Consider the following 24,475-nt stretch of genomic DNA (forward strand, 5'->3'; position numbering starts at 1 on the left):
CGCCCAATTTAAAACAAAAATTAAAAATTAAATTAAATTAAAACCTTTTTAAATTCCAAATAAATTCTCAAAGTAATCCAAATAAATTCTCAAAATCCTTAAAAATAAATTCTTAAAATATTTAAAATAAATCTTTAAAAAATACTAGTCCAATAAAAGTACACGAGTACTTTTTAGAGTTTTTAAAAGTGGATGATACATCTGGATTGAGGCTTTTTAATGAATTACAAGTTGTACTAGAATCTCTTAATCTTGATATTGATGATGTGAGGGGACAATGTTATGATAATTGGTCTAATATGAAAGGGAAACACCAAGGGGTACAAAAGAGGTTACTTGACATAAATCCTAGAGCTTTCTACATGTCATGTGCTTGCTATAGTCTTAATTTAACTCTTAGTGATATGACACACTCTTGTGTTAAAGCGGTGTCTTTTTTTGGAATAATTCAACGCATATATTGTCTATTTTTTAGTTCTCCAAAAAGATGGCAAATTTTACAAGATAATGTGCATGGTTTAACTGTAAAACCATTGTCTACAACACGTTGGGAGAGTCGAATTAATAGTGTTAAAGCCATAATATATCAAGCTCCCCAAATAAGAGAAGCTTTGTTGAAAGTACATGAAAGTAGTGATGATGCCAAGTCAAAGAGTGAAGCTGAAAGTTTAGCTAATGCACTTGAAAATTTTGAGTTTATACTTGGTATGACTATTTGGCATGATATTTTGTTTAGCAGTAACATGGTTAGCAAAAAGTTGCAATCTAAAGATTTGTGTATTGATGCTGCCATAGAACAATTGAAAGGGCTGATTTGTTTTTTTGAAAAATATAGGGATAATGGGTTTGTATCTGCCATTATTTCTTCCAAAAGCATTGTATCTGATATGATGATTGAACCTATTTTTCCTAACAAACGTCAAACTCGTAGAAAAAAACAGTTTGATGAAAATGAACATGATGAGACAACACAATCAGTGGAAGAATCTTTTAGAGTTAACTATTTTCTGGTTGTTGTGGATATTGCTATTGCTTCATTAAAGAGTAGATTTGATAAATTGAAAACATATGAAGGTATTTTTGATTTTTTGTTTGATTCAATAAAATTAACTTCATTAGATGATGATAAATTGAAAGAGTGTTGTGTTAATCTTGAGGCTGCTCTCAAACATAATACCTTGTCTTATGTTGATTCGAATGATTTATTTTTTGAATTGAGAGTATTACAAGTAGTTTTGCCAACATAATTAAAGTCAACTATTGAAATTCTAGAGTTTGTAAAAGCTGCAAATTGTTATTCAAATGTATCAATTGCTTATAGAGTACTATTGGCTGTACCTGTGACTGTGGCTTCTGCTGAAAGGAGCTTTTCAAAATTAAAATTGATAAAAACATACTCGCGGTCATCTATGTCACAAGAAAGGTTAAATGGATTGGCAATCTTATGTATTAAAAAGAATATGTTGGAAAACCTTGAAGTTGATAATGTTATTGATGATTTTGCTTCTAGAAATGCTAGAAGAAGACATTTTCATTGACTGTTTTGGTCCTCATCTTATTGTAATTGTGTTTGTTAAATGGTGCATTTGATCACATGGTTGCTTAGCTGTTGAAGAACCTCTTTTTGACAAGTCCAAGGGTTGTAACTTTAATTTTTTTTTTGTTCAAAGTTTGTATATTTAGAGGCCATATAACTTTAATTATTTCTTGTTCAAAATTTGTATAAACTGTGATATCATCTTATATTTAATGAAAGTATTATTTTTTTTTAATTTTCAAGTAAAAGTAAATGAAAAACATGTTTATAGGATTGTATATGTATATATTTTGTACAAAGCGCCCATTTTAGATTTTTGCCCCGGCTCTCTAAAATTTCAAGAATTGCACTGAAGACATTTTAGACAAAAAAGGAAGTTAAAAGAAGACAAAGGACACATGTAAATGATAAGTTTATGTGATTTTAAATATAAAAATGAAAAGATGAAAAAAGAAAAAAAGAAAAATAGGGGATTGGCCAATTTATTATTATTATTTTTTGGTAAGAGAGATTTGGAAAAGTGGAAAAAAATTTATTTCATGAAAATATAAAACGTGAAGTAAAAAATAAAAATAAAATTTTTTTTGTAACTAGAAAAATAAACCAAGACTTGTGTGCGTCAATATTGCCCAAGTGTGACGTTTTTGGTGAGAGTGAGTGAGGTAAGATTTAAGATTAGGGTAGGTGTTTGATTCTTTTCTTTAATTTTTTTTGGCCAAGAGGTGTTTGATTCTTTTCAATGTAACAAAATTGCCACATGTTTTCAGTTGGTCAAGAATAATTTTATCAACTTCATAATACGAAAATCCACGTACTTCGTATTAATAGAGAATACACGGTTGAACACCACCTTCATTATTAGGGTGGTGAGAGGGAAGTGGAGGTTAGAAGAGAGAGAAGTCAAGAGAGTTTCGTAGGCTTTCTTTTTACTTTTCAGGGTTGACTCAGTCAGAGTAGGGCAGTAAGTTCAGTAACCTTTCAGCTTCAGCGTCTCATCAAATGTCAAATCCCAAAATTTACCACAGTAAAAAAAGTCCTCTTCTTTCCTCTTCATCCGAAACCGAAACCGAAATTGTAAGTTTGTAACTGTGGCGCCAGTTTTTCAAAATTCCCCCGCACCTACCCACTGCTTCACAATTTATCTACTTTCCTTTTTTATTTTCTTCTATTTCTATTCTTTTTCCTTTTCAGGCGACCATAGTTTCCCACTTTCCCATGGTTTTTTAAGTTCCCCAGAAGAGATACAAACTAAACCAAAACCCATACTATTACAGACAGACAGACAGACAGACGGCCAAGACAGAGAGAGAGGCTGAGAGCTGGGTTTGGCGAGTTTTCGAATACCAATGGCGGGAAGGAGAGGTAGAGGAAGAGGAAGAGGAAGAGGAAGAGGAAGAGGAAGAGGTGGAGGCATAAAGCGGCCAAGGCAAGCCCCTAATAGCGAGGAGCAAGTGCTGCCGCAAAGTAACTGTGAAGAAACAGTGAAAGAAGAAACTGAAGAGGTCGTAATTGAAAATGGTGAAGGTGAAGGAAGGAAGAGAGAGAGCAAAAGGGTAAAATTTGCAGATGAAGATGGAAAAAGTGAAGGACTTGAAGGAGGCAAGTGTGTGAAGAGTGAGGTGGAAGACGAAGGAGTTCCGGCGGAGAAACAGAAAAAACGCGGTAGGAAGCCGAGGAAAGCTGAGAAAGCTAATGGGGTTGGTGAAGGAGAGAACGGGAATACTAGTGTAAAGGTAGAAGATAAAAATATCGGAAATTTGGAGGAAAAACCGGCTTATTCGCTTAGGCATAGACCGAAGGTCCCCAAGGAGGAAAAGTCCCCAATGACAAATAAGAGATCCCCCAAAGTAAGAAGCTTTTTATTCCCTGTTTATGATTTGTTGTCACTATTGTGATTTATGTAATTGCTGATTTTGGTTGAACGGTATATTGAGGAGGACTCCTTAATGTGCCATCAATGTCAGAGGAATGACAAGGGCAGGGTTGTTCGGTGCAACAATTGTAAGAGAAAGCGGTTTTGTATCCCTTGCATTCAGAATTGGTATGCAGTTATTTACTTGTTTCTTCTTATTTATTTCTGATTACTAACTTGTATAAGATGTGGATTGTTTGATTTAGCTTTGTTGGACTAGCCACCATTATTTGGAGTGAGTTTTTAGTACAATAGAGTAAATGTTCTTGGATTTGATTTTTAATTTTGGTGCTTGGATCTACTTTAGGGGAATCATCTTAGAAGGTAAATTATTGAAAATGTGTAGGATCTACTCTATGTGTGGTATAGAAAGATAGAAATTGATTAGGTCTTTGAACAAGGTTGTGGAAAATTATATGAATTGCTTGGCCAAGTTCAAATTTCTTCTGCTCTTCTGGTTAATGGTAAAAATGAGTTATAAGCATTTGAATAAGTATGAACACAAGCAACACAGGTGAACTGCCACAACTATTTTCTTCTACCCTGTAAGTTGCCCAATATGTATTAATTAAGGTTTTAGTATCAACTTTTAATTGGATGGAACCTGGTCTCCTTTAGGATTGGTCTTGCATAAAAAAGGAGGTCTATTTTTTTTGTCTAGTTGTAAACTTCAACATTTTAAATTTACACATGAACTTTGTTTTTACGAGGTTTGCTATGATTATTTATTGTCAAGCTTTGTATTTTATAGGTACCCTAAGATGTCAGAGGATGCCATTGCTGAGGCTTGTCCTGTTTGCTGTGGAAATTGCAATTGCAAAGCATGCTTGCGTTTAGATGCACCTGATAATGTTAAAGTCAGTTTATCCTTGTGTGAAAATATCCTAAATTTTGGCTTGTTTATCTAAAATGTTCCTTATTTAAGTGAAGTTTGATAAGATTTTATGGTTTTAATGTAGAATATAAAGAATCCGGAACTGGAAATTAGCAATGATGAAAAAGTTGGGCACTCTAAGTATTTGCTTCATACACTGCTTCCATTCTTGCAAAGACTTAATGATGAACAAGTGATTGAGATGGACATGGAGGCCGGGAGACAAGGTATATTCTTTCTGTCTTGCTCACACATATGGTGTAACTCATTAGAGGAGCAACTCTTGTTTCTCACCACCTTTTGTGTTCAGGTGGCTATTAGATGACTTCACATGAATACAAAAATTGTTCCTTCTTCTGGGTGAAGAGAAGTATTCTGCGAATGACATTGCCACACACACAGAAGCTTATAGCTATACTCTTGCTTGCATTTCAATATTTTACATTCATTTGTGTCATTGAGGATTGGGCTAGTGGGTGTTACTATTTTCTTTTCTTAGGGGATGGTTCCTATTTCCTTCTTAGAGTAGAAGAGAAACACATGCACAACTGTCTTCTCAGTTCACAAAATAAGTGATTAGCATCCTATCTCAGGCCCATCACACAAAATATTAATGGGGCTTCTTGCATTGTGTTAATTTTCTTTTTGGATGTTCATTGTGACAGGGCTATCTCTTTCGGAGCTAAAAATACAAAAGTCAGATTGCTCTGCTGATGAGCGCATGTATTGGTATAGTCTTAGCAGGAATTTCTTACATTTATTCCATATTCTGATTAATCATTTGATATTGACTTTGTTTGTTTTCTTTGTCAGCAACAATTGCAAAACTTCTATTTTTGATTTTCACAGAAGCTGTCCTAAATGTTCATATGACCTCTGCCTCATCTGTTGCCGAGAGATGCGAGATGGACACTTGAAGGGAGGTGGTGAGGAAGTGATTATGGAACACGTCAATTGGGGCAGAGAATATTTGCATGGTGGAGAGAAGAAGGTTGTGGAACAGCCTTCTGTAACTAGCGCCAAGTGTTCTGTAAGGTCATCATTTGAGTGGAAAGCAAATGAAGACGGAACCATTCCCTGTCCCCCAGAGTGCATGGATGGCTGTGGTCAAGGTATTCTAGAATTGAGATGCATGTTTTCTGAAGATCAGATCAAGGAGTTGATAAATAAAGCAGAAGAAATAGATGAAACTTACAAACTTATGCGTGCAAGTGGAACTTCTGCCCAAAGGTGTTCATGCCTCAACTCTGTGGCTGATGTTAACTCAAGCAGCAATAATTCAAGGAAAGCAGCTTCTCGAGATGATTCTGATGACAACTTTTTGTACTGTCCAAGGGCTGGAGATATCCAACATGACGATTTTAAGCATTTTCAGTGGCACTGGATCAGGGGTGAGCCTGTAATTGTGAGCAATGTTCTTGAAACTGCATCAGGTTTAAGCTGGGAACCACTGGTCATGTGGCGTGCTTGTCGTCAGATGCAACATACTAAGCATGGTAAACATTTGGAAGTCAAGGCCATTGATTGCTTGGATTGGTGTGAGGTCAGTTTGTCTGACTTTGATTGCTCACTATTGTAGGTTCCTATGTTTCCAATTGCTTACTACAGGTTGAAGTGATGTTTCAAATATGTTTCACACTTTAAAGTTCTAGTGTGATAGTGTTGAGAAGAAATATCTGTACAGTTGTTGTCATCAATTCAGGTGGATGCTATGATGGTAAAAATTTTATTTGGGGGGGGGGGGGGGGTGTTTTATAGTTCTTGGTGCAGTCAGAATAAGCATAGACATCTATTTAATTTTCTTTGCTCATGACTCATGAATTTCAAGAACTTTTGGTTTGGTTAGATATGTCAGACAAGAATTCCCCAGGGGTCAGTCCAGTGGTAAAGGACGAGTTGGGGAAGTCTGCCTAGTTTGCAAGGTCCTGAGTTCGATCCCCACTTGGTGCACACACTCCTGTTGGGGCCACCACCACCCAATTCCACTATTGACTATCGATGGAGTTGGGGATTTGTCCTGGCTGTCCGGATTGGTGAGTCTACACGTGCCCTCGGGATTAGTTGGGTCAAAGATCCGGATACCCTAGACATAAAAAAAAGAAGAAAAAAGATATGTCAGACAAGAAAATAATTTTGAAACTTATTCTCAACTCTATATTAGAATGATTAAATGCTCTGTGTTTAATTGGAACTCAAGTGTAAAAGAAGCAAAAGGATTTTTTTTTTTTTTTTTTTTACAATTTTATTTGGTATGGTTCATTTAGAAACATGATGTGACATTCTGGATTCTGCTCATCAACCAAAAGTTGGGCAAGGGATCTGGAGGTGGTTCTTTTTTTGGTAAAAATTCTCTGGCAGAGCTGGCATTCAGATTCTTTAATCAGATTTTGAACCCTGTCAAATGAGCATTGCCTGTTACATGAACGGTTCAACTGATTGCCATCTGGGAAAGCTAAGTTGGAATGGGAAACCACTTTCCTTAATGAGTTTTTAAGTGTGGTCAAAGACAGGGGTTGAGTGCATTTACTTTTTCTGTTCCATGTGTAAACAAGGGAACTTTGTTCTTTGAGCATGTGCAGCAGTGCCATGTCATTTACAAATATAAAAACCTTGTTCCCACAAGTTGTCAGAATCACAAAAGTCCCTTCATATGGGTGGTTATTACCACTGGTGTTTTTTCATCATTTTAATCAATTTCTAATGCAAGTTATTTATTTATATTTTCAAACAGTATTTGGGGAGGAGGATTGAAACTCGGGTGTAGGGTAAATGCTTTTAACCACTAGAGCTACAAGCCCCTGGCATTTCTAATGCAATTTTAAGTCGTTGTATTGTGTTTATTTCTCATTTTTTTGTGTTTGTTAGTCTCTTAAGGTATTTAGTAACCCGACGATCACTTTAATTTTGTCCCAGTTTCTATTTCTTGATGAATTGTTTAGGGCATTGCTCTTCATTCTTTCAACTTATTCTCTTCCCGATATGGTTATCACTCTTTATTCAAAAATTGAAATTCTATATGATATTTGATTGTTTGATTTTGATAAGTGATATGAACTTGTGATGAAATGTAGGGGGATATCAACATCCACCAATTTTTTACCGGATATTCAAATGGCCGGTTTGATTGGAAAAATTGGCCTCAGATTCTGAAACTGAAAGATTGGCCCCCAACTAATTTATTTGAGGAGCGCCTTCCTCGTCATGGTGCTGAGTTTATTTGTTGTTTGCCATTTAAGGAATATACTCATCCTCGTAGTGGTTGTTTGAACCTTTATGCTAAATTGCCTCATGAATGTGTAAAGCCAGACATGGGGCCAAAGACATATATTGCTTATGGTGTTGCCCAAGAGCTTGGACGTGGAGATTCTGTTACTAAGCTTCATTGTGATATGTCTGATGCGGTATGTTTGGTTATCTTGGATTCTATTACTTTGCTTGTTTTGTTGGCCAGAGAACCTCTTTTCTTCTTCTTTTCTTTTTTATTTATTTTCTTTTGCATGTAGTCTCTTTCACCATGTAATGGCAGTTTAGGAGGTTAGATGCATATGATAAGCGAGAACCAGATAAATCTGGAAGGGCTGGCTTATTTTTTGCATGTGGTAGTGGCTGTGCTACCTAATGACCATCTGACCTTTCTTATATAGGTTGGAATTTTCATCTGAATATATATCATATACAAATTTAATACTTGGTCTTCAAATATAAATTACTAACTATTAAGAAGTCCAGAAAAGCTGGTTTGCAGTATTCTAGTATAGACTCTGGTTTGAAGTTTGTTTTACTTGTACCTAAGCCATGTTTAAGCATCTAGGTAGGTCCAGTTTGATTTTTTATCACTTCCCTTGGATGGGCAGATAAGTGATTTAACAATTTGGAAACTTTTGAAGGGCAAGTGTAAATTGATTTAATTGTACATTGACTTGGATTTACTTAGTCTAATTGCGCCAATTGTAGTGCTAACACTTTGTTGTCTTGCATATCATATGTTTTACAAATTTGTAATTGCATGTCTCTTGATGTTCATTCTCCATTTGGACTTATGGACACCTTTCATGCGACACCAGTTTGACATGATACCAACACCATGAGATAGTAAATCTTCCAAAACTAAGGACATGACACTTTGAGATGCGCTAATAACTTTTCAAACATAACTTTATGATATAGATAAAAATATACAATTATGAAGCTCAATATTTCAAGAATAAAAATACAAAAAAGGGGTATATAACTTTATTTTTAGATGATAATGACAATATAAAGCTATCATGTTTCAAAGAATTAATTTCATCAGAAAAGTTAAAATAATTAATCACTAGGCATGTCACTGTGACATGTGCAGAATGTGTTTGACATGTGTTTGGCATGTGTCATACCCGTGCCTGTGTGCTTTAGGTGATTAACACTGACAACATATCCAAGAAGTGTTTGTGCTTCCTAGATGGGTCTGTCTCATGGTTTTGGCACTTTACCATTGGACAATGTAGTATCAATTTGGTTTAGATATTGCATAACTAATTCTGAAGTAGATGTAGAGAAAAACTAGATATCTTCTTTCATCAGTAGTTTTATGGAGATTATTTGTATCTTTGATTGTTTCTTCCTTTTTTTTGTTTTACTGGTTGGAGTCATTGTTGACTTTTTTGTTCTAGTAGTTTGCACGCTCATTTTTTTTTTCTTCATATTATAAATTTCTACATTTTCTCCTGAATAATCTGTTTCAGGTGAATGTTTTGACACATACTGCTGAATGGACTCTTACTGCTGAACAACTTAAAACTATTGAAATGTTGACAAAAAAGCATAATGTGCAAGATCAAAAGGAAATTTTTGGAAATTGTCAGACTCTGGATGACAATGTTGATAGTAACAAGCCTAGTGATGGGTCTTGTTGCAGGGCTGCAAACGATAAACAATTTTGTATTGAAGTTGACAATCAAAATAGTGGTGCATCTGTTCAAGAACTGGCTGATCCAACTGTTCCACATGATGGAGATTTTTCAAGGGGATCTGAGTCTGAAAAGAATGTAGAGGCACAATTGGCTCATGATAAAAGTGGTGAAAATTGTGAACCTCCAATAAATAATGGAAATGAGTTGGAAGGGTCAAATGTAGCTGAGGGAGGGGCTTTATGGGACATTTTCCGGAGACAGGATGCTCCTAAGCTGCAAGAATATCTCAGGAAGCACTATAAGGAATTCAGGCACATACACGGTTGTCCATTATCACAGGTAAGTTGCTTAGTAATAATTATAACTCTACACATTTTTCATCTCAATGGATAAAAAACTAAAATGATAGTGGTTTGTACTTTTACATGATCACTATATTTGTATTAGATTACTTATATGTCTGCATTGCTTTTGTTGGCCAAAATGACATCTGTTTGCACTTAAGGAGATGAATTATTTTAGTTTTTACTTAGTATGTACAGAGTTAGGCAAAATCTGTTTGAGTTTAATTACTGCAGAAATGATGTATGAGTAGCTCAACTGATGGCTGAAATAAAAAAATTAAGTAATTGATGGAAATCATTATGTGTGCCTACACACTTAGGTCTGTTAGAGAATTTTCCCACACCAAATTCCCTAGCCCAGGATCCAAACTCAATCACGTGAAAAATATTAAAGAAAAATACGAAAAGCATGCAGAACCACAATGAACACAAGAATTTACTTGGTTCATCCCGAATTGGGCTATGTCCACAGGCTATCACGATGACCAACTAAACAAATATATGAAGAAGATTACAATTGAAGATAAAATAAGCTCTTCTCTCTCACACTAAAATAGTCTGACTTCTCAAAAAACCTCTCAAACTCTCAATTCTCTATGAGCTTTCTAATTCTCTAAATTGGTGGAAGATCTGTACCGACATTATTGCCACTTGGTTACGGGGGATGATTCCTGTGGCTTTTGTCAGTGCCAACATTTTAACTCTTTGAAGTTGAGTTCTTGCCAGTGGGGAGAAACTGATTGAATTTTTTATGTGTGCCTGTACTTATGTGCGACGACAGCGTGGGGTGTAACTTAGGGTTTTTAATATAATTATGTTTAAATTTATTTAATTATTTTAAACTTCCATATATTTAACTTAGGGTTTGTTTTAGGGTTTTATGTTAGGGTTTCCTTATCCAGATTTGTATTGGCTGAATAAAGATGCAGTTTTTAATTGTAAACTTTTTCGAGCTTGGAATGAATTACAGTCGATTAAAATGAGCATTAGTTTCTCCTTCCTAGGGTTTAGTTATCTTTAGTTTAGCCTTTCAATCTTTTCTCTTTAGGTTCTATTTCAGATACTTGTGTCTGTCTAAAAGCAGCAGTTGTGAATTATGTAACAGTAATTTGACTACAGTAATTGGCTTCCTCATTAAATGTGATGAATCTATTCAGTGGGATAGAATAAAACATGCACTGGAAATTTTGTAGTCTGCGTTAACTTTTGTTTCCACTTGCAAACTTGTATCCCATCCGATTTAGTGTTTCAGTCAGGAAAGTTACTGATATGCTTTTGTTTCCATGTACCCATGTCTCTTTGTCATTATATAATTTTTTTATTTGGTGGCATAGGTCATTCATCCCATACATGACCAGACCTTTTATCTAACTCTGGAGCATAAAAAGAAGCTCAAGGAGGAATATGGTTAGTTCACTATATTTTTGTGGTAATTGGATTCGAATTTATCATCCATCTGGTTTCAAATTATATATCATATGTTTTTATGCTATCTAATAGGAATTGAACCATGGACATTTATCCAAAACCTTGGAGATGCTGTCTTTATTCCTGCGGGCTGTCCGCATCAAGTGAGAAACTTGAAGGTAACTTGTATTACAAAAAGGAATGTGTTTAGTTGTACTTTTTCTGTGGTAGTTGATGCTCTAGCTTCTTCTTTCTTTCTTGTTTTTTTTTCTAGTTTATAATATGCTTTTGCAGTTTTGTTTTATGAAAATATTATTGTTTAAATTTTTCCTCTACATTTTTTATTTTAGATTGATTATTTCTCTCATGAAGGAAGGTTTGTGGCACCTATATGTCATTCTTTTGTTGTGATGAATTAATAAGTAATAAATTTTCTATGGTAATGTGGTGTGAATTTAGTGCTGAACCCTAAACCCTAAGTCCGAAAAGGATGATATTGCAAGTCGTGGCATCTTTATTGGAAATACCTATTTAACTCCTGAGCGTTGAACTTATTAATAATTAGAACTTGTGTTATCTGGATTAAGGGGTTTTAGGGCGTGCAACTTGCTCTCATTGTTAGAATTCTTATATTACTGTGGGGGTATTGTTGTAACTTTGTAAAAATATATTGGTTACTATTTAAGGAGACAAGTCACGTTTATTATCAATCCTTCTTCCTTTCTCTCTCTTCCAAACCTAACACCCCAAATAGTATGGTGTTGTTCTGACGCTTCAATAGTTTCTTCCTTTTCCTTCCATAAATTTAAAACCAAAACCCAGACACCCTTAGAAAATTCGAACAGTGGACCTAGAGGAGCACTATTATAATGTGATTGGTACAGAGAATGACTCATTATATGAATCGGTGAATTTCTCTTTTTATGTTGATTGTGATCCAGTAATGTTCTGTGAGGCCAGCTGTTATCATCATTGGATCAAAGCAATTGATGAAGAAATTCAAGCACATGAAAAAATTGTATACAGATGACAATTGTCTAAGCAAATCAATTGTTGTCTGTATCCATTCTTAGTAATTTACAAGATGCTCTTGGAAACCCAAAATGGAAAACAACTATGGTTGAAGAGATGGAAGCACTCCAGAGGATCCTACTTAGGATTTGGTTGAGTTGCCTAAAGGTAAGAAGAATGTTGGTTGCAAATGGGGATTCATAATGAAACATAAAGTTGATGGGTCGATTGAGAGGTATAAGGCTAGATTGATGGCAAAAAGTTATCCACAAACTTGTGGGATCAGGAGAAGTGACCAAGATTAACACTATTCGAGTTCTCTTATCTTTAGTTCAAATTTGGAGTGGCCTTTATAGCAGTCTGATATGAAAAATGCTTTTCTTCATGAGGAATTGGAAGAAGTACCCAAGAATCTCTCCTAGGTCTTTCACAACCTTTGAAGTTGGGAAAAAGTTGAAAAAATTGGTTAGATGGGCTGAAACAATCACCTAGAGAGTGGTTTGGCAGATTCAGTCGTTCTTTGAGATATTATGAATTCAAGTAGAGTCAATGTGATCCCACTTTGTTTCTTAAACATAATAAAGGGAACCTTACAGTATGTTGATATGGTGGTTACAGTTAATGATCTTGAGGAAATAAAGAAACACCAAAGCTATTTGGAGGAGTTTGAGATGAAACCCTTAGGAGCAGTAAAGTAATTCTTGAGCATTAAGGTTGCAAGATCTAAGCAAGGGGTTTTTGCTCTCACAATGGAAGTATATCATTGACTTATTAACTCTGACGGAATGTTGGCTTGCAAATTGATTGATACACCCGTTGAGCAATATAGTGGGAGGGGATGCCAACTTTGTTCTTGCTAATAAGGAGAGATACCAGAAATTGGTTGGGAAGTTAATCTTGTTTAACACACTTTGTGACTTAGCTTATGTTGTAACTTTGATGAGTCAATTCATGAATGCACCTAGTAAAACTCATATGGAAGCTGTACATTGAATCCTCAAATATTTAAAATATGCACTTGGTATTGGACTGTTTCTCTCTAATCATGGTCTTCTAGAAGTTTGAGGGCTATAGAAGGGAACCTAGTCCCATGGCATAGCGTGAAACATTCAGTTGTGGCTAGGTCAAGTGCATTCAGGGCCATGACACATGGAATCTATGAAGTTTTGTCATTGAGAATCTTAATGAAAGAGTTGGGCTTTCATTTTTGAGAAATTGGTTATACTTTATTTTGACAATAAAGCTGCCATATGTATTGCAGACAATCCATAATTAATTCCTATTTTGGCAATAAAGCAGCCATATACAATTTTCATTGTTGAAAGTTAGTAAACATCTCTCATCCCCATTTCCTTTTTTATCCAAAATATAGTAAATACTTCAATGAGAATGTTTCATTTCATTTCCCTCCTATTTCGATTTCCTTTCATTTCGATTCCTTCTCATTCTGATTCCTAAGTACCTAAACATGTCATATGTGGTTGTGTAGTGACTTGACTATTAGTATCAACTATTTGTGCAATTGTGGCGACCAAGTTTTCAAGTTATCATTTTTGAGATCAAAAGTCCAAAGGGTTGCCAAGGACAAAGGAGTCAAGTTTGGGTTGACTATTTTACCTTGTAAGCTTGTCACATTTTTTATTTGTATGCCGATTGCATATATTTAGGCCATTGCTTAGGCGTCTATTTTCCTTGGTCTTTCACCAAATTATAATATCTTGGACCTTTCCACTAATTACCAATTTCTTTTGGGTTGGTTGCTTCATCTTTAACATAGTATCATAGCTTTATTCACGTGTTAAGCCCAATTTGGCCACTCATGGTCATCACTCAGTGTAATTCATCCTCTTGTGCCTCCGTCTATTACTAATTGGTTTTGGATGGAGTGCTACAACTACATACTATCATACCATACAATTTATCCATTTGTCGGGCACACATTTTGGTCACACATACTCCACATTACCTAATATAATTGATGCACGTGTTGGCTCATTCTGACCACACGTGAGGGGACAAGTTGAGAATATAATATGCCTCTTGGGTCTTGAGAGATGACTAATAATAGAATTTTATATACCTTACATACCACAAACAAATTATAAGGATTTACATGATTTGGCTTGAAAATACGATGGAGCGTCTAGGTTCAAAATATCGGGTGACATTCTGAAATGTTTGTTTCTAGACTAGGTGATATTGATGAGGGATGGGGTGAAGCAAAATCTTCACATGTATCCTTGATATTTCCCCGATATCAATGATATTTTCTACAAATACCAAAAATCCCCGGGATTGTACCGATATCAAAGGGAACAAAATTGAAAAAAATGGAAGAATGAGAATTAAGCCAAAGAAACCCTAATTTTGCATACCCATCTACTAATTCAAAAACCTAATCAATGAATTCCACATTTTTTGTATCTATGGATATCAATATTTCTTTATTTTGGAGTCCCGATAATATCTCCACGGCCGATATTTTGAACCTTGGGAGAGTGTAAAAGAATTCAACTAACAAATTGAAAGTAATTAAAAGTTTAGAATTAAATCTTACCGCTTATTCAATTTTAGCATGCTAAGAGTTATTGAGAAATTCTAGACACCATGACCATGTTACAATGGCGCTGATATCAAAACCAATAGAGTATATTACCATGTGAGCCCCCCAAAAAATCTTATGGAAAGAGTGATGCATCATTATGGTTAGTAAACCTTCAATTTGAATTCAATTAATCAATCAACTAGTCATAAAGAATGGAACTACAAAGATAAACATCAAACTGCCATGGATTAAGGTCACTTGTGATACAAGAAACTAGTTTGACTTTTGATTAATAGCCATAATTCAAATTTGTCCCTAGTATCTCAACTTGGTAAGACTTAACTTGTAAATCCATCATAAAGTCCAATGTGAATTTGGTTCGATTGATTTTTAATTAACATTGTGATTTGATATCCAAAAATGTGGTTCCTTGAATGACATGCCAATGTATTTGTCATCACCATGTTTGGGAATTTCCAACAAGAATTATACTTTTGTTTTGCTTCTATATTAACTTCCTTGGAAATGTATATGTTAGAGAATATAAATCTGACATTGGGTATTTGAAACCTTGCATGACAAAATATAAGATTGTGGGCCTCTCCATCCTAAGCCACCAAGTACGAGTTAACCTTAACAAGGACCACTCATAAGAATTCTTAAATTTCTCAAAGGTGGGACCATTTTTCCATGTGTTTGACTTTTTCCATGTGTTTGCCTACCCAAAAGAGGGCCCCCACATGATAGGAAATGTTGAGCACTAGTCCCATATGGATGAGCTAAGTGCTAAGTGTAGTTAGATAATAAATACTCGTTAAGTTTCTCCATCCAATATAAGATGTACACGTGTTTGGCTTAAGTCAAGACACACACGAGGGGGCGTGTTGAAATTAAATGTCCAATTGAGAATGTAAATCCTTGTATTACAATATATAATGTCTTGGGCCTCTTCACTCATGACTAATTGGTTTTGGGTTGAATGCTCTAACTTTCATAGTATACTAATTCTTGTCAAAATCCTATGTAAGATGGAAAAGAAATGTAAAAAGTACAACCCTATTACGATTTTAACTTGCATAAGTTCAAAAATTAGTATTAAGCATAATTATGATATAAGCCTCATAAGTTAATTTACACTGTCCATTCTAATGTAAAATTCAAAATATTTTACTTGACCCATTCAATTTTGTGACACAATTTAATACAATACAATAAATTGGAAAACGTGGTTGTATATCATTAACAATACAACTCATTATCTTTGGGTGGATAGAAAATATGTTATGTGTTGTATAAGATTGGGAATCGCTTGTTCTTCAGGCTTGATGCGCAATGATTTACCTACAGTCCATTTCAACATAGTATTTTTGTGGGAAGATGAACGTAAATAGAAGTCCTATTGCGCAAGTACCAAAGTTGCCTATATTCTTCCTAAACATCACTTGTTGCTTATAATGTGTTGGTTTTGGCATTCTAATCAATATCAGAAAATCTATTCATAGCCTTGATTTCCTTTCAGTGTGGGTTCCATAATTTCATCAGTACTTCCCTTTTTGTTTTTTTGTTTTTGTTTTAGTCATTATCTTTTGATTTATTATCAGCAGTTGAATTATCCTGATATAGTCCAACTTTAAAACACCTTTGCTGGCATTCCATCTTTGGTGCACCATTCCTTCAGAGCAACAAACTAATTCATTTTCCTATATATTATGAACATATTTATTAGTACATCCATCCACTTCATTAATTCAATTTAGCTGTTATTGACCAAAGATTTTAGTTATGCCTTCTCTATTTTCGGCTATTATATGATGTTTGAAAATTTACATTTCATGGTAAGAAATCTCTTCAATCTATAGAAATACTTTAGAACCATTGTAGTGTCATACTACTGCCTTTAAGATCATAGCATGTATGTGAGTCCCACATGGCCCCACAAAAATTGCAAGCATAATCACCAATCTGCCTATATTTAGTGTCAGAAAGTTGTTTATCATCTCTTTGCCTTGTATTAATTGCAATTTCTTTTAGAATTTTTTCCTTATTAAAGTAAAAGCATCAATGTATAGTTACCACACATTACATGGCAAGTCTCTTTGAGAATTGCTATGTTCTAATTTTTATTCATAGGCTTTCTCTAAAGTCTTGATAATCTTTCAGTGAACAGTCAGAAGGGAAATTTTTGATGGTCAATGTAAAATTTTTCTTGCTCTGTTTGTAAAATATGAAATTGGATTTTATTGATAGGCTAGTTTCCATTCATCAGATGCACATAAATCTTAATAATACCCTTCTTTTCCCAGTCCTGCATTAAGGTTGCTATGGACTTTGTCTCACCTGAAAATGTTGGCGAGTGCTTTCGCTTGACAGAAGAATTCCGCAAACTTCCCCAAAAGCATAAGGCTAAAGAGGACAAATTGGAGGTATGTCATCTTGTTTACCTTTATAACAAGCTGTCAATGTGGTTATATCAGCATGTTTTGAGTGAATGTTTTCTCGTGGACAGATAAGTTTGGTTGACCAGAGCAACTCATGTCACTTTTTCTAAAATTTTGAGTTGCTTGTGGTCATTTCTTTATCTGGTGGGTTGGTATGATTGTTCAAAGTTATGCCTAAAAAAAGCTTCCTTTTTGTATATTTTTTTATTCACTTACATGGATGATTGTTGGTGTCATTTTAAGATTTTCTATGGATGCTATCTATGCTTCAGCTGTTATATTTTATGCTATCTACACTTCAGCTGTTATATATGTATATATACATATATGTGTGCACGCTGCGTCTTAAACGGACAACTGGACTTTGCGATCGTCCGGATGCAGCCACCGATCAATGGGCGAGTGATACTGATCCATTGACACCTTATAATTTAGTGAATTTCAGATGCAGATTGATTGACATCCGTTATTCGCTTAAGTTTTTGGTTTTAACTCTCCGATTTTAGGCATTAAAACCTAAAATCTAAGTTCAAACCACAAATCTACACCCTAAAGTAATCAACCATGTCAAGTTTGGGATTAAAAACTACAAAAAGTGACCCAAAACTTGGCAGAAGTTCAAAAAATTTGCTGTGCTGATTGATTGGTGATATGTCTGGATCTTAAAAACATCCGGGTCCGGGTGACTTCTGAAAAAGTGTTGTGTGTGTGTATAAAAAATAAAAAAAAATACACAATAGTTTTACATACCTTTTGAACCCTTAGATGATTCACCATGTAATGGTGTGAGATGAGTTTGGACATATAAGAAAAATAATTTCTTTTCATTACTTGGGAAAACAATATACATTAATGGTTCCATCTCTCTCTTCTTTCTGTTGTACCTGTCTCTCTATACTTTCTCTGTCAGATCATCCTCCCTCTCTAAACTCTAATTTCTTCACTTTCTTATTGCAAGTTGCTGGAAAAATACCAGATCCTTGTATCTCAAAGGACCATTTCACATTTTTATTTGATTTCCCTACAAAACAAGAGGCCCAAAATTTGAAAATTCCTTATCCAAAAAAGAAGACCATGTCATACAGACTTAGGAGAATTGAACTTGACGGTTCTCTTTTCTTTTCTAGTTTCAGTACTCTCACTATAAATATTCTGGATTAGGTCTTCTAACTCATATTGTAATTTGGCAGTTAACCACATAAGAGAATTTGTGTGTGCGCACACACACGCACACACACGTGTTTTGTTATGGGCTTTATGTAGAGACCTAATTAGATGATCAGTTCCTTTGAAAACAATCATGGTTGGAACAAACTGGTAGGATAATAGGATATGCACATGAGAATTTATTTATGTCAAAATTTTTGTTATAGAGGACTTATTATTCTGCTCCTTGAAACAGGTGAAGAAAATGATTGTTCATGCTGTGCTTCGTGATTTGGAGTTTATGAAAGAGAATGCGAGGTGAGTAAATTAGTATGTAAATTAGTATGCATAGATATGTAGTTTACAAATTATGGAACTTTCCATGGGTTTATCTTAAGGCTAGATGATCCTGAAAGCCTTGTATTTCTGATAATTTAGCAGTGTTCTCATGATCTTTGTCTCTAATGAAAAAATGAGTGGTTGGAGGAGGTGTGCTGTTCCTTTCCATTCATCAACGTTGTATGGCAATAGATCTGACAGGACCAGCCTTTTGTTTTTTCTCTTGGTCCTTTGTTATTATCAAGATTAATGAATTTACTAATCATACTTCCGTTGATTTTGTTACATATATGATTCAACACTTTGACAAGTACATATATGGGGTGTGCTTCTGTACCACCTGGATTAAAAATTGATTGTAGGTGCTACATTGACACAATGATACTTCAGGTGGTAAATTGGCAAGAAAAAAAGTTTTGAGTGATACAGGAGCCAACCCTTTATAATCCAGGTGATATTTGGGTAAAAAAGCCTGTTAAGTATTTTGAAAGGTACAATTTTGTTTCTTGATTTAAATGTGTTCAATACACGCGTGTGCCCGTGCAACAACACATGTGAGTGCGTCACACGAAACAATACACGGTGAGCACGTCATGCGCAACAACACACGCGCACACTAGAGCAACAACCAGCGTGAGCGTGTCACACGCTCTCGTGCAACAATACACGTGCTCACCCAAAACAACGCACATGCTCACGCACATCAACACATGTATCTCTCACTTATTAATGAACAAGAGTATACACGTCCAAGCGTACACATAGTCAAGATCTACTCATCGGTGAACATGGAGATTTATGCTCACTTAGTTAAAATCCAATGGCCACATTATTTAAAGGTCGTACCTTATCAAAATTTGAATATCAGTTCAAAATCTAAGGACTCGTGAGCTTGGGTTTCATATTTACCTGTTAGTATGAGCTATATTGCATAATTTAGACTGAAATCTGTGGAATCATATCAAATATACTATATATCTATCAATGGATGGTTGAACATAACATAGGCTAATGTTCTCGTGTCATTTAATTTTCCTGGATTTCTTGCAATTTTTAACATAATAAACTAATTTTTTCCATGGAACTTGTCGTGCTGCTGGTTGAGAAAATCAGGAAAAAGTTTTTATTTACAGCTATTTGAATGCAATTGGTTTATACTCTGTTGGAATATGGAACATTGTTGTCTTATAAGATGTGATTGCATATAGTCTCGTAAGCTGTGATATATCTGTTAAAATGAGTAGTTGCTCTTTATGATTTGATTTTTAGGTCTATAAAAACCAAGAAATTAAATTTTAGATTTCGAGGAAATTTCGAAAGAATTTTTGATTTCGTTGAAAATTTAAACTAAAACAATTGAAATTTTTAATAAAATTTTGATAATTTTGTTTTGGTAATATTTCGAAACCTCAAAAAAATAGAAATTTTGTGGAAATTTTTGAAATTTAATTTCATGATAAAAACTATTGATCCACCTCAATAAAATGTACGCGTTGAAGATTGTTTTAACTGGTAAAATGGTTATTTTGAGTTGTGTATTCCGCTGGATCATGCATAGTGATCTATGGCATAAGAACTATTTACATTTTGTTACATATTAACTTACGGTTTTAGGCAGTCTGTCATCCAAGCTCAAATTTGATTCTTGTTGCTCAGGAGTTTTAGAGTTTTTTTTTTTTCTTCCCCGGTTTAAATGACAGTGCCATACTGAATTGGCAATGTAATGCGGTTCGATAAGTACATTTTAACGTTGGTAGTTCAAATAATGTTTTGAGGAGTATTACAAAGTGTAGAATTAAAAGTCCATGAAGATCTATTCTCTTAGATTTGATTGGTCATCCATATAATCAAATATCAGGGCTCTACTGTATTACACTGAATATTAAAGCCTTTTTCTTTTTTGTTTTTAAATATTAACCCGTTTGAAGTTAGCCAAACAAAGTTAAATTTTTTTTCCACCAACACCAATCTATCAAATCTATCAAGACCTGGAAGAGGTTATGCAAAAACATATGTCGATTGTAGAGCCGAGCAAACCTACTCTAAACATTAAAATGCAACAAAATCACCCAATCACTCACCCTCGAAGTTCAAACTAAGACCACAAAGCATTATTTATTCAAGAAACAGACTCCCTTGGAATAGGGTAACAAATGAGAGTCACACATGGTTGACTCCATTGTTCTTCTATTCCCCAGCAATCATATCATAGAAGAAGGGAGTTGTGCTATATTTTACGCTATTCTATACTCCCAACCCCCATAATATGTGTAGAGGAATAAGAATAAGATAATGAGGACAAGAGGTGGTGGTAGTAGTGGTGGGGGAGAGGCATTGGAATTTTGCACTTTTTTTTTTTTTTCTAAGTTTTGTTGTTGTGTAGTAAAATGTGGTTGTTGTAGGAGGAGCGGGCAGGCAAAGGCAAGGCGTGGGGTTCAAAATCCAAAATGGGGACAAAATGGAAATATAGAAGCACCCACTCAACCACTTAGGAAAAGCACCAAAGCCACTGCCACTCCGTTTTTTCCTCTCACTCTCACTCTGACCAACGTAATGCAACATTTTCCCACACCCACACACACACACACACACATATTGTATCCTGTCCTTTGAGTATGACATGTTTTGTCTGCGGGGAAATTCTATCTGTAATTAACAATTTTCTTTTCTTACTCAACGTTCTTGCTACACCCAGCATTTACTTTAATTTTTTTCTTCATTTTCTCATTATATCCATGCAAATGCATATTTTCGGGATGATAACTTCAATTTATTTTTAAACGGCTATCCACAATCCAATCATGATAGTGGATCTCCATCTTCCTTGTGTCCCAATCTTGAGAATGGGAGAGTCACGGTGACCTGCAGGAGAGGAACCAGGAGGGTTGTTTTAATTTGGTTCATATGTAGAATAATAATAGAAAATAATGTTTGTATTCAATGAAATATGCAAGGGTCTAAATATCATCTCTCTCACTAGAAGTGTCAAATGGGCCAAGTTGACACGATTATCACACGACATTATAACGAAAAATGTTGGGCAATCACGAAGACAACATAACAATTATATTTTAGATTTTAGATTTTTAGGATGGCATAAGCACGACACAACAATTAAACAGGTCAGCCGAATATGACACGAATCACGAATGAGCCAAAACTTAAATGGGTTATGTGAGCCAGCACAATGTTGCGCACCCTCAAACGCTTACATATGAAAGGCATAGCTTAAGCATATCTTACTTATCTGGTAGAACTCAAGCCAGTTAATTAATTTTCATAAAGTGAAACAACAACTTATTGAATAACCTCAAAACTTTATTTTCCTCCTGTTATGGACGAAAATGTCTCTGCCACATAGAGGACTAGGATCCGATCCATATCATTGGTTCTTTTTGAGATTAAAGCATGCCATCAAGTAAATTCGTACTTGGACGAGCAGTAGATGGTTAAAAAAAAAAAAGAATAAAAAGATAAAAGGAAAGTGAAATGAACATAAAATAAAATAAAGAGAACCAGATGATTGTTAGCTAAGGAACCAACTTAGCTATAGTTCTTTTCTTTGCCCGACATTTTAGGACTTTCAGTGTTCAAATCTAATTGTTACTGTGTTTGTAAACTCAAAAGTGCTAATCGTAAGACTGAGGGTGAGAGGGCTTAAATAAAAACAATAAATCTTGGTAAAGAAAGTAAATTTGATCACATCAAACCTTGGCTAATAAACAATCGTAGTTCTTCCTACAAATCGAGCCATAAATATAAATGGGAGATCATAATGAGCTGATGATTAAATAAAAAGACAAAATAAATGTTAATAAATGCTGGAAATTAACTAGATATAGGATTAATTGCACTCGAAAATAAAGGTCATTAATATTCCTCAAACTTAAGAGAAATATAATTGTAAAAGAAATATTGAAAATAAATGTAAAGAAGCTGAAATTAATAAAGGACAATTGTTTACAAAAGACAAACAGTACAAGGAAGTGAAATTAGAGTATTGCAGCTGAGGAGAATTTGTAGTGTTGCAGGTTTTTTGATGTGTGTGTAAGGGTCCTGAATTCTTCTTTTATAAAGGTATTTATAGTAGGGAAAGACTCAAAACCATAATCCTTCTTTCTTGGATAGCTGACAAGTGTACGTCTGTGAGTGACATTTGCAAAGAAACGAGTACAACCATAATAGATGGGGACAGCTTTTTGACAGCTTTATTGGGACACGTGTTGTCACATTAATGGTCCTGTTCCTTTTGCCTCATGTATCTTCTCGGCAAGGTCTTGCTGAGAGCTTTTGTTTGCTTGCCAAGGTCAGGTAGGCCTTTCAATAAATGGGCTGGGACTTGGGCCATTTGGGTGAATTTAATCAATTGGACTTCTCTGTCTTGCAGCGGGGCTAAATATCAATGTTAGGTGATATTAAAAATATGGTACAAACACCTCCAAACTCATGTTGAGATTTGATTGGTGCGAATCGAGATTCACATATAAGCACACCACCTAACAAACACAATAGGGCCGAATAAATAAACAAAGAAAGAAAATAGTGCACACAAGATTAACGTGGTTCGGCAAATTACCAGAGATATTTGTTTTTCACTATGAGAATACAAATAGTACAAAACACACTTGAGTTAAATAACATAACCCAATCCCATAAACTCTTGTACACCCACACTCATAGAATTTCCTAGGAACCCAAGAGTATGTATTGCACTCTTGCTCTTTTTCTCTCAGCACTCAGAAGCTCTCAAGTTACTTCTCTGTTGCTTGCTTGATGCTTTTGATGCTTGCTGAAATGCACACATCCTAGATCACCCAAAAAAATAAAAAAAAAAATGCACACATCCTATACTCTATTTATAGGCCATTCCCAATAGGTATGAAGACAACTATGCATCTTTCCTATTCCTATTACGGTAGCAGCAAATGAAGACCAAAAGTGATCTTCAAATTCAACCTATCATTTAATGCATATAAATAGCATTGTAACTAGCTGTAAAAATATACGATAGCTCTTGCAATACAAAGTCAAAACTTGTTGTATCTTTATTACCTTGTGGGTCCACTAATAGTACATGAGATTTGAACCAATCTCAACAACTCAAAGTAAAAAAAAAAAAAAAAAAACCTAGAATCAAAATCCAACGTTTACCTTATTGAATCAGCAGTAAAACATCCGAACTCCAAATCTGACTACGAAAATCATAAATCAACAACTTAGTTTTTAACTTTCCTTCTAAAATGTCTTAAACATTTACGACACCTATTGTTTGTGGATAAACCCACATCGGTCCAACAGCCAATCATGGCTCGACATGTGGCCGGTCAGATCCAACTTCAGGTTTGACTTTTCAACGGTCAAAATTTGAATCTCCATGTCACCACACCGGCTCGGTATAGATTCATTGTCGATTCGGATCGGTTCATCCTGGCGGATCCTTCATACTCGATCCAACCCGATCTAAGAATCTTCAAGAAATCGAGTGTTCATCTTTTTCTTGATTATCTGAGATCGGTTCGGCTCGGCATTGATGATCATCATCTCAAAAGATCCAGGTCATAGCTGATTTCTACTTGACGGAATCACGGCACCATCTACCTGATCGGCTCGGCCCGATCACCTGAACATCCGATCCGATCACACATGGGTTTCATATCTATACATGAGGACATGTGTTCGGATTGGCTCGGCCTCCCACCGCCATCCTAAGAAGACCACGTTGGGACGAACCGCCATACTCAAGTGCACCTGACAGGATTCTATGACAGATGAGATATTCCAGCTCACAGCCATGACTATTGGGGTATTCTACCTGATCTTCCATCCTTGCATTCAATGCAGCATTGAATGTAAAAGAGGTGGGTAGCTGTGTATGCCACTGTTCACGACTGAATGCGTGGATCTTTCTCAACCATTCATCCACATGCAGGTAACTTACTCTTCACAACTTCCCTTGTCTATATAAACCAACTTGTATGCACAAAGTTAAGGGCAATCCATCTATCTATCACCAAGAAAACACATACACCA

At 35.2% G+C, this 24,475-nt stretch overlaps 1 protein-coding gene and 1 pseudogene across 1 annotated transcript; both read left to right on the top strand.

Annotated features, from left to right (window-relative positions):
* Positions 1–743: 743 nt before the first annotated feature.
* On the top strand, positions 744–1,538 carry LOC147273213 (uncharacterized; annotated as a pseudogene).
* A 1,345-nt stretch (positions 1,539–2,883) lies between these two features.
* LOC147273214 (lysine-specific demethylase JMJ25-like) lies at positions 2,884–18,435 on the top strand. The gene is made up of 13 exons (XM_086256724.1): positions 2,884–3,039; positions 3,151–3,384; positions 3,475–3,578; positions 4,201–4,306; positions 4,409–4,550; positions 4,989–5,052; positions 5,137–5,866; positions 7,395–7,724; positions 9,048–9,554; positions 10,894–10,966; positions 11,060–11,145; positions 16,826–16,945; positions 18,363–18,435. The coding sequence occupies exons 1-13, from the start codon at positions 2,884–2,886 to the stop codon at positions 18,426–18,428; spliced, it is 2,718 nt and encodes a 905-aa protein (XP_086112850.1). The 3' UTR covers positions 18,429–18,435.
* The last annotated feature ends 6,040 nt before the right edge of the window (positions 18,436–24,475 follow it).

The sequence above is a fragment of the Dryas octopetala genome, chromosome 9 (assembly GCF_963921425.1).
Source record: "Dryas octopetala chromosome 9, drDryOcto1.1, whole genome shotgun sequence".
In the NCBI taxonomy this organism is placed as follows: Eukaryota; Viridiplantae; Streptophyta; class Magnoliopsida; order Rosales; family Rosaceae; genus Dryas; species Dryas octopetala.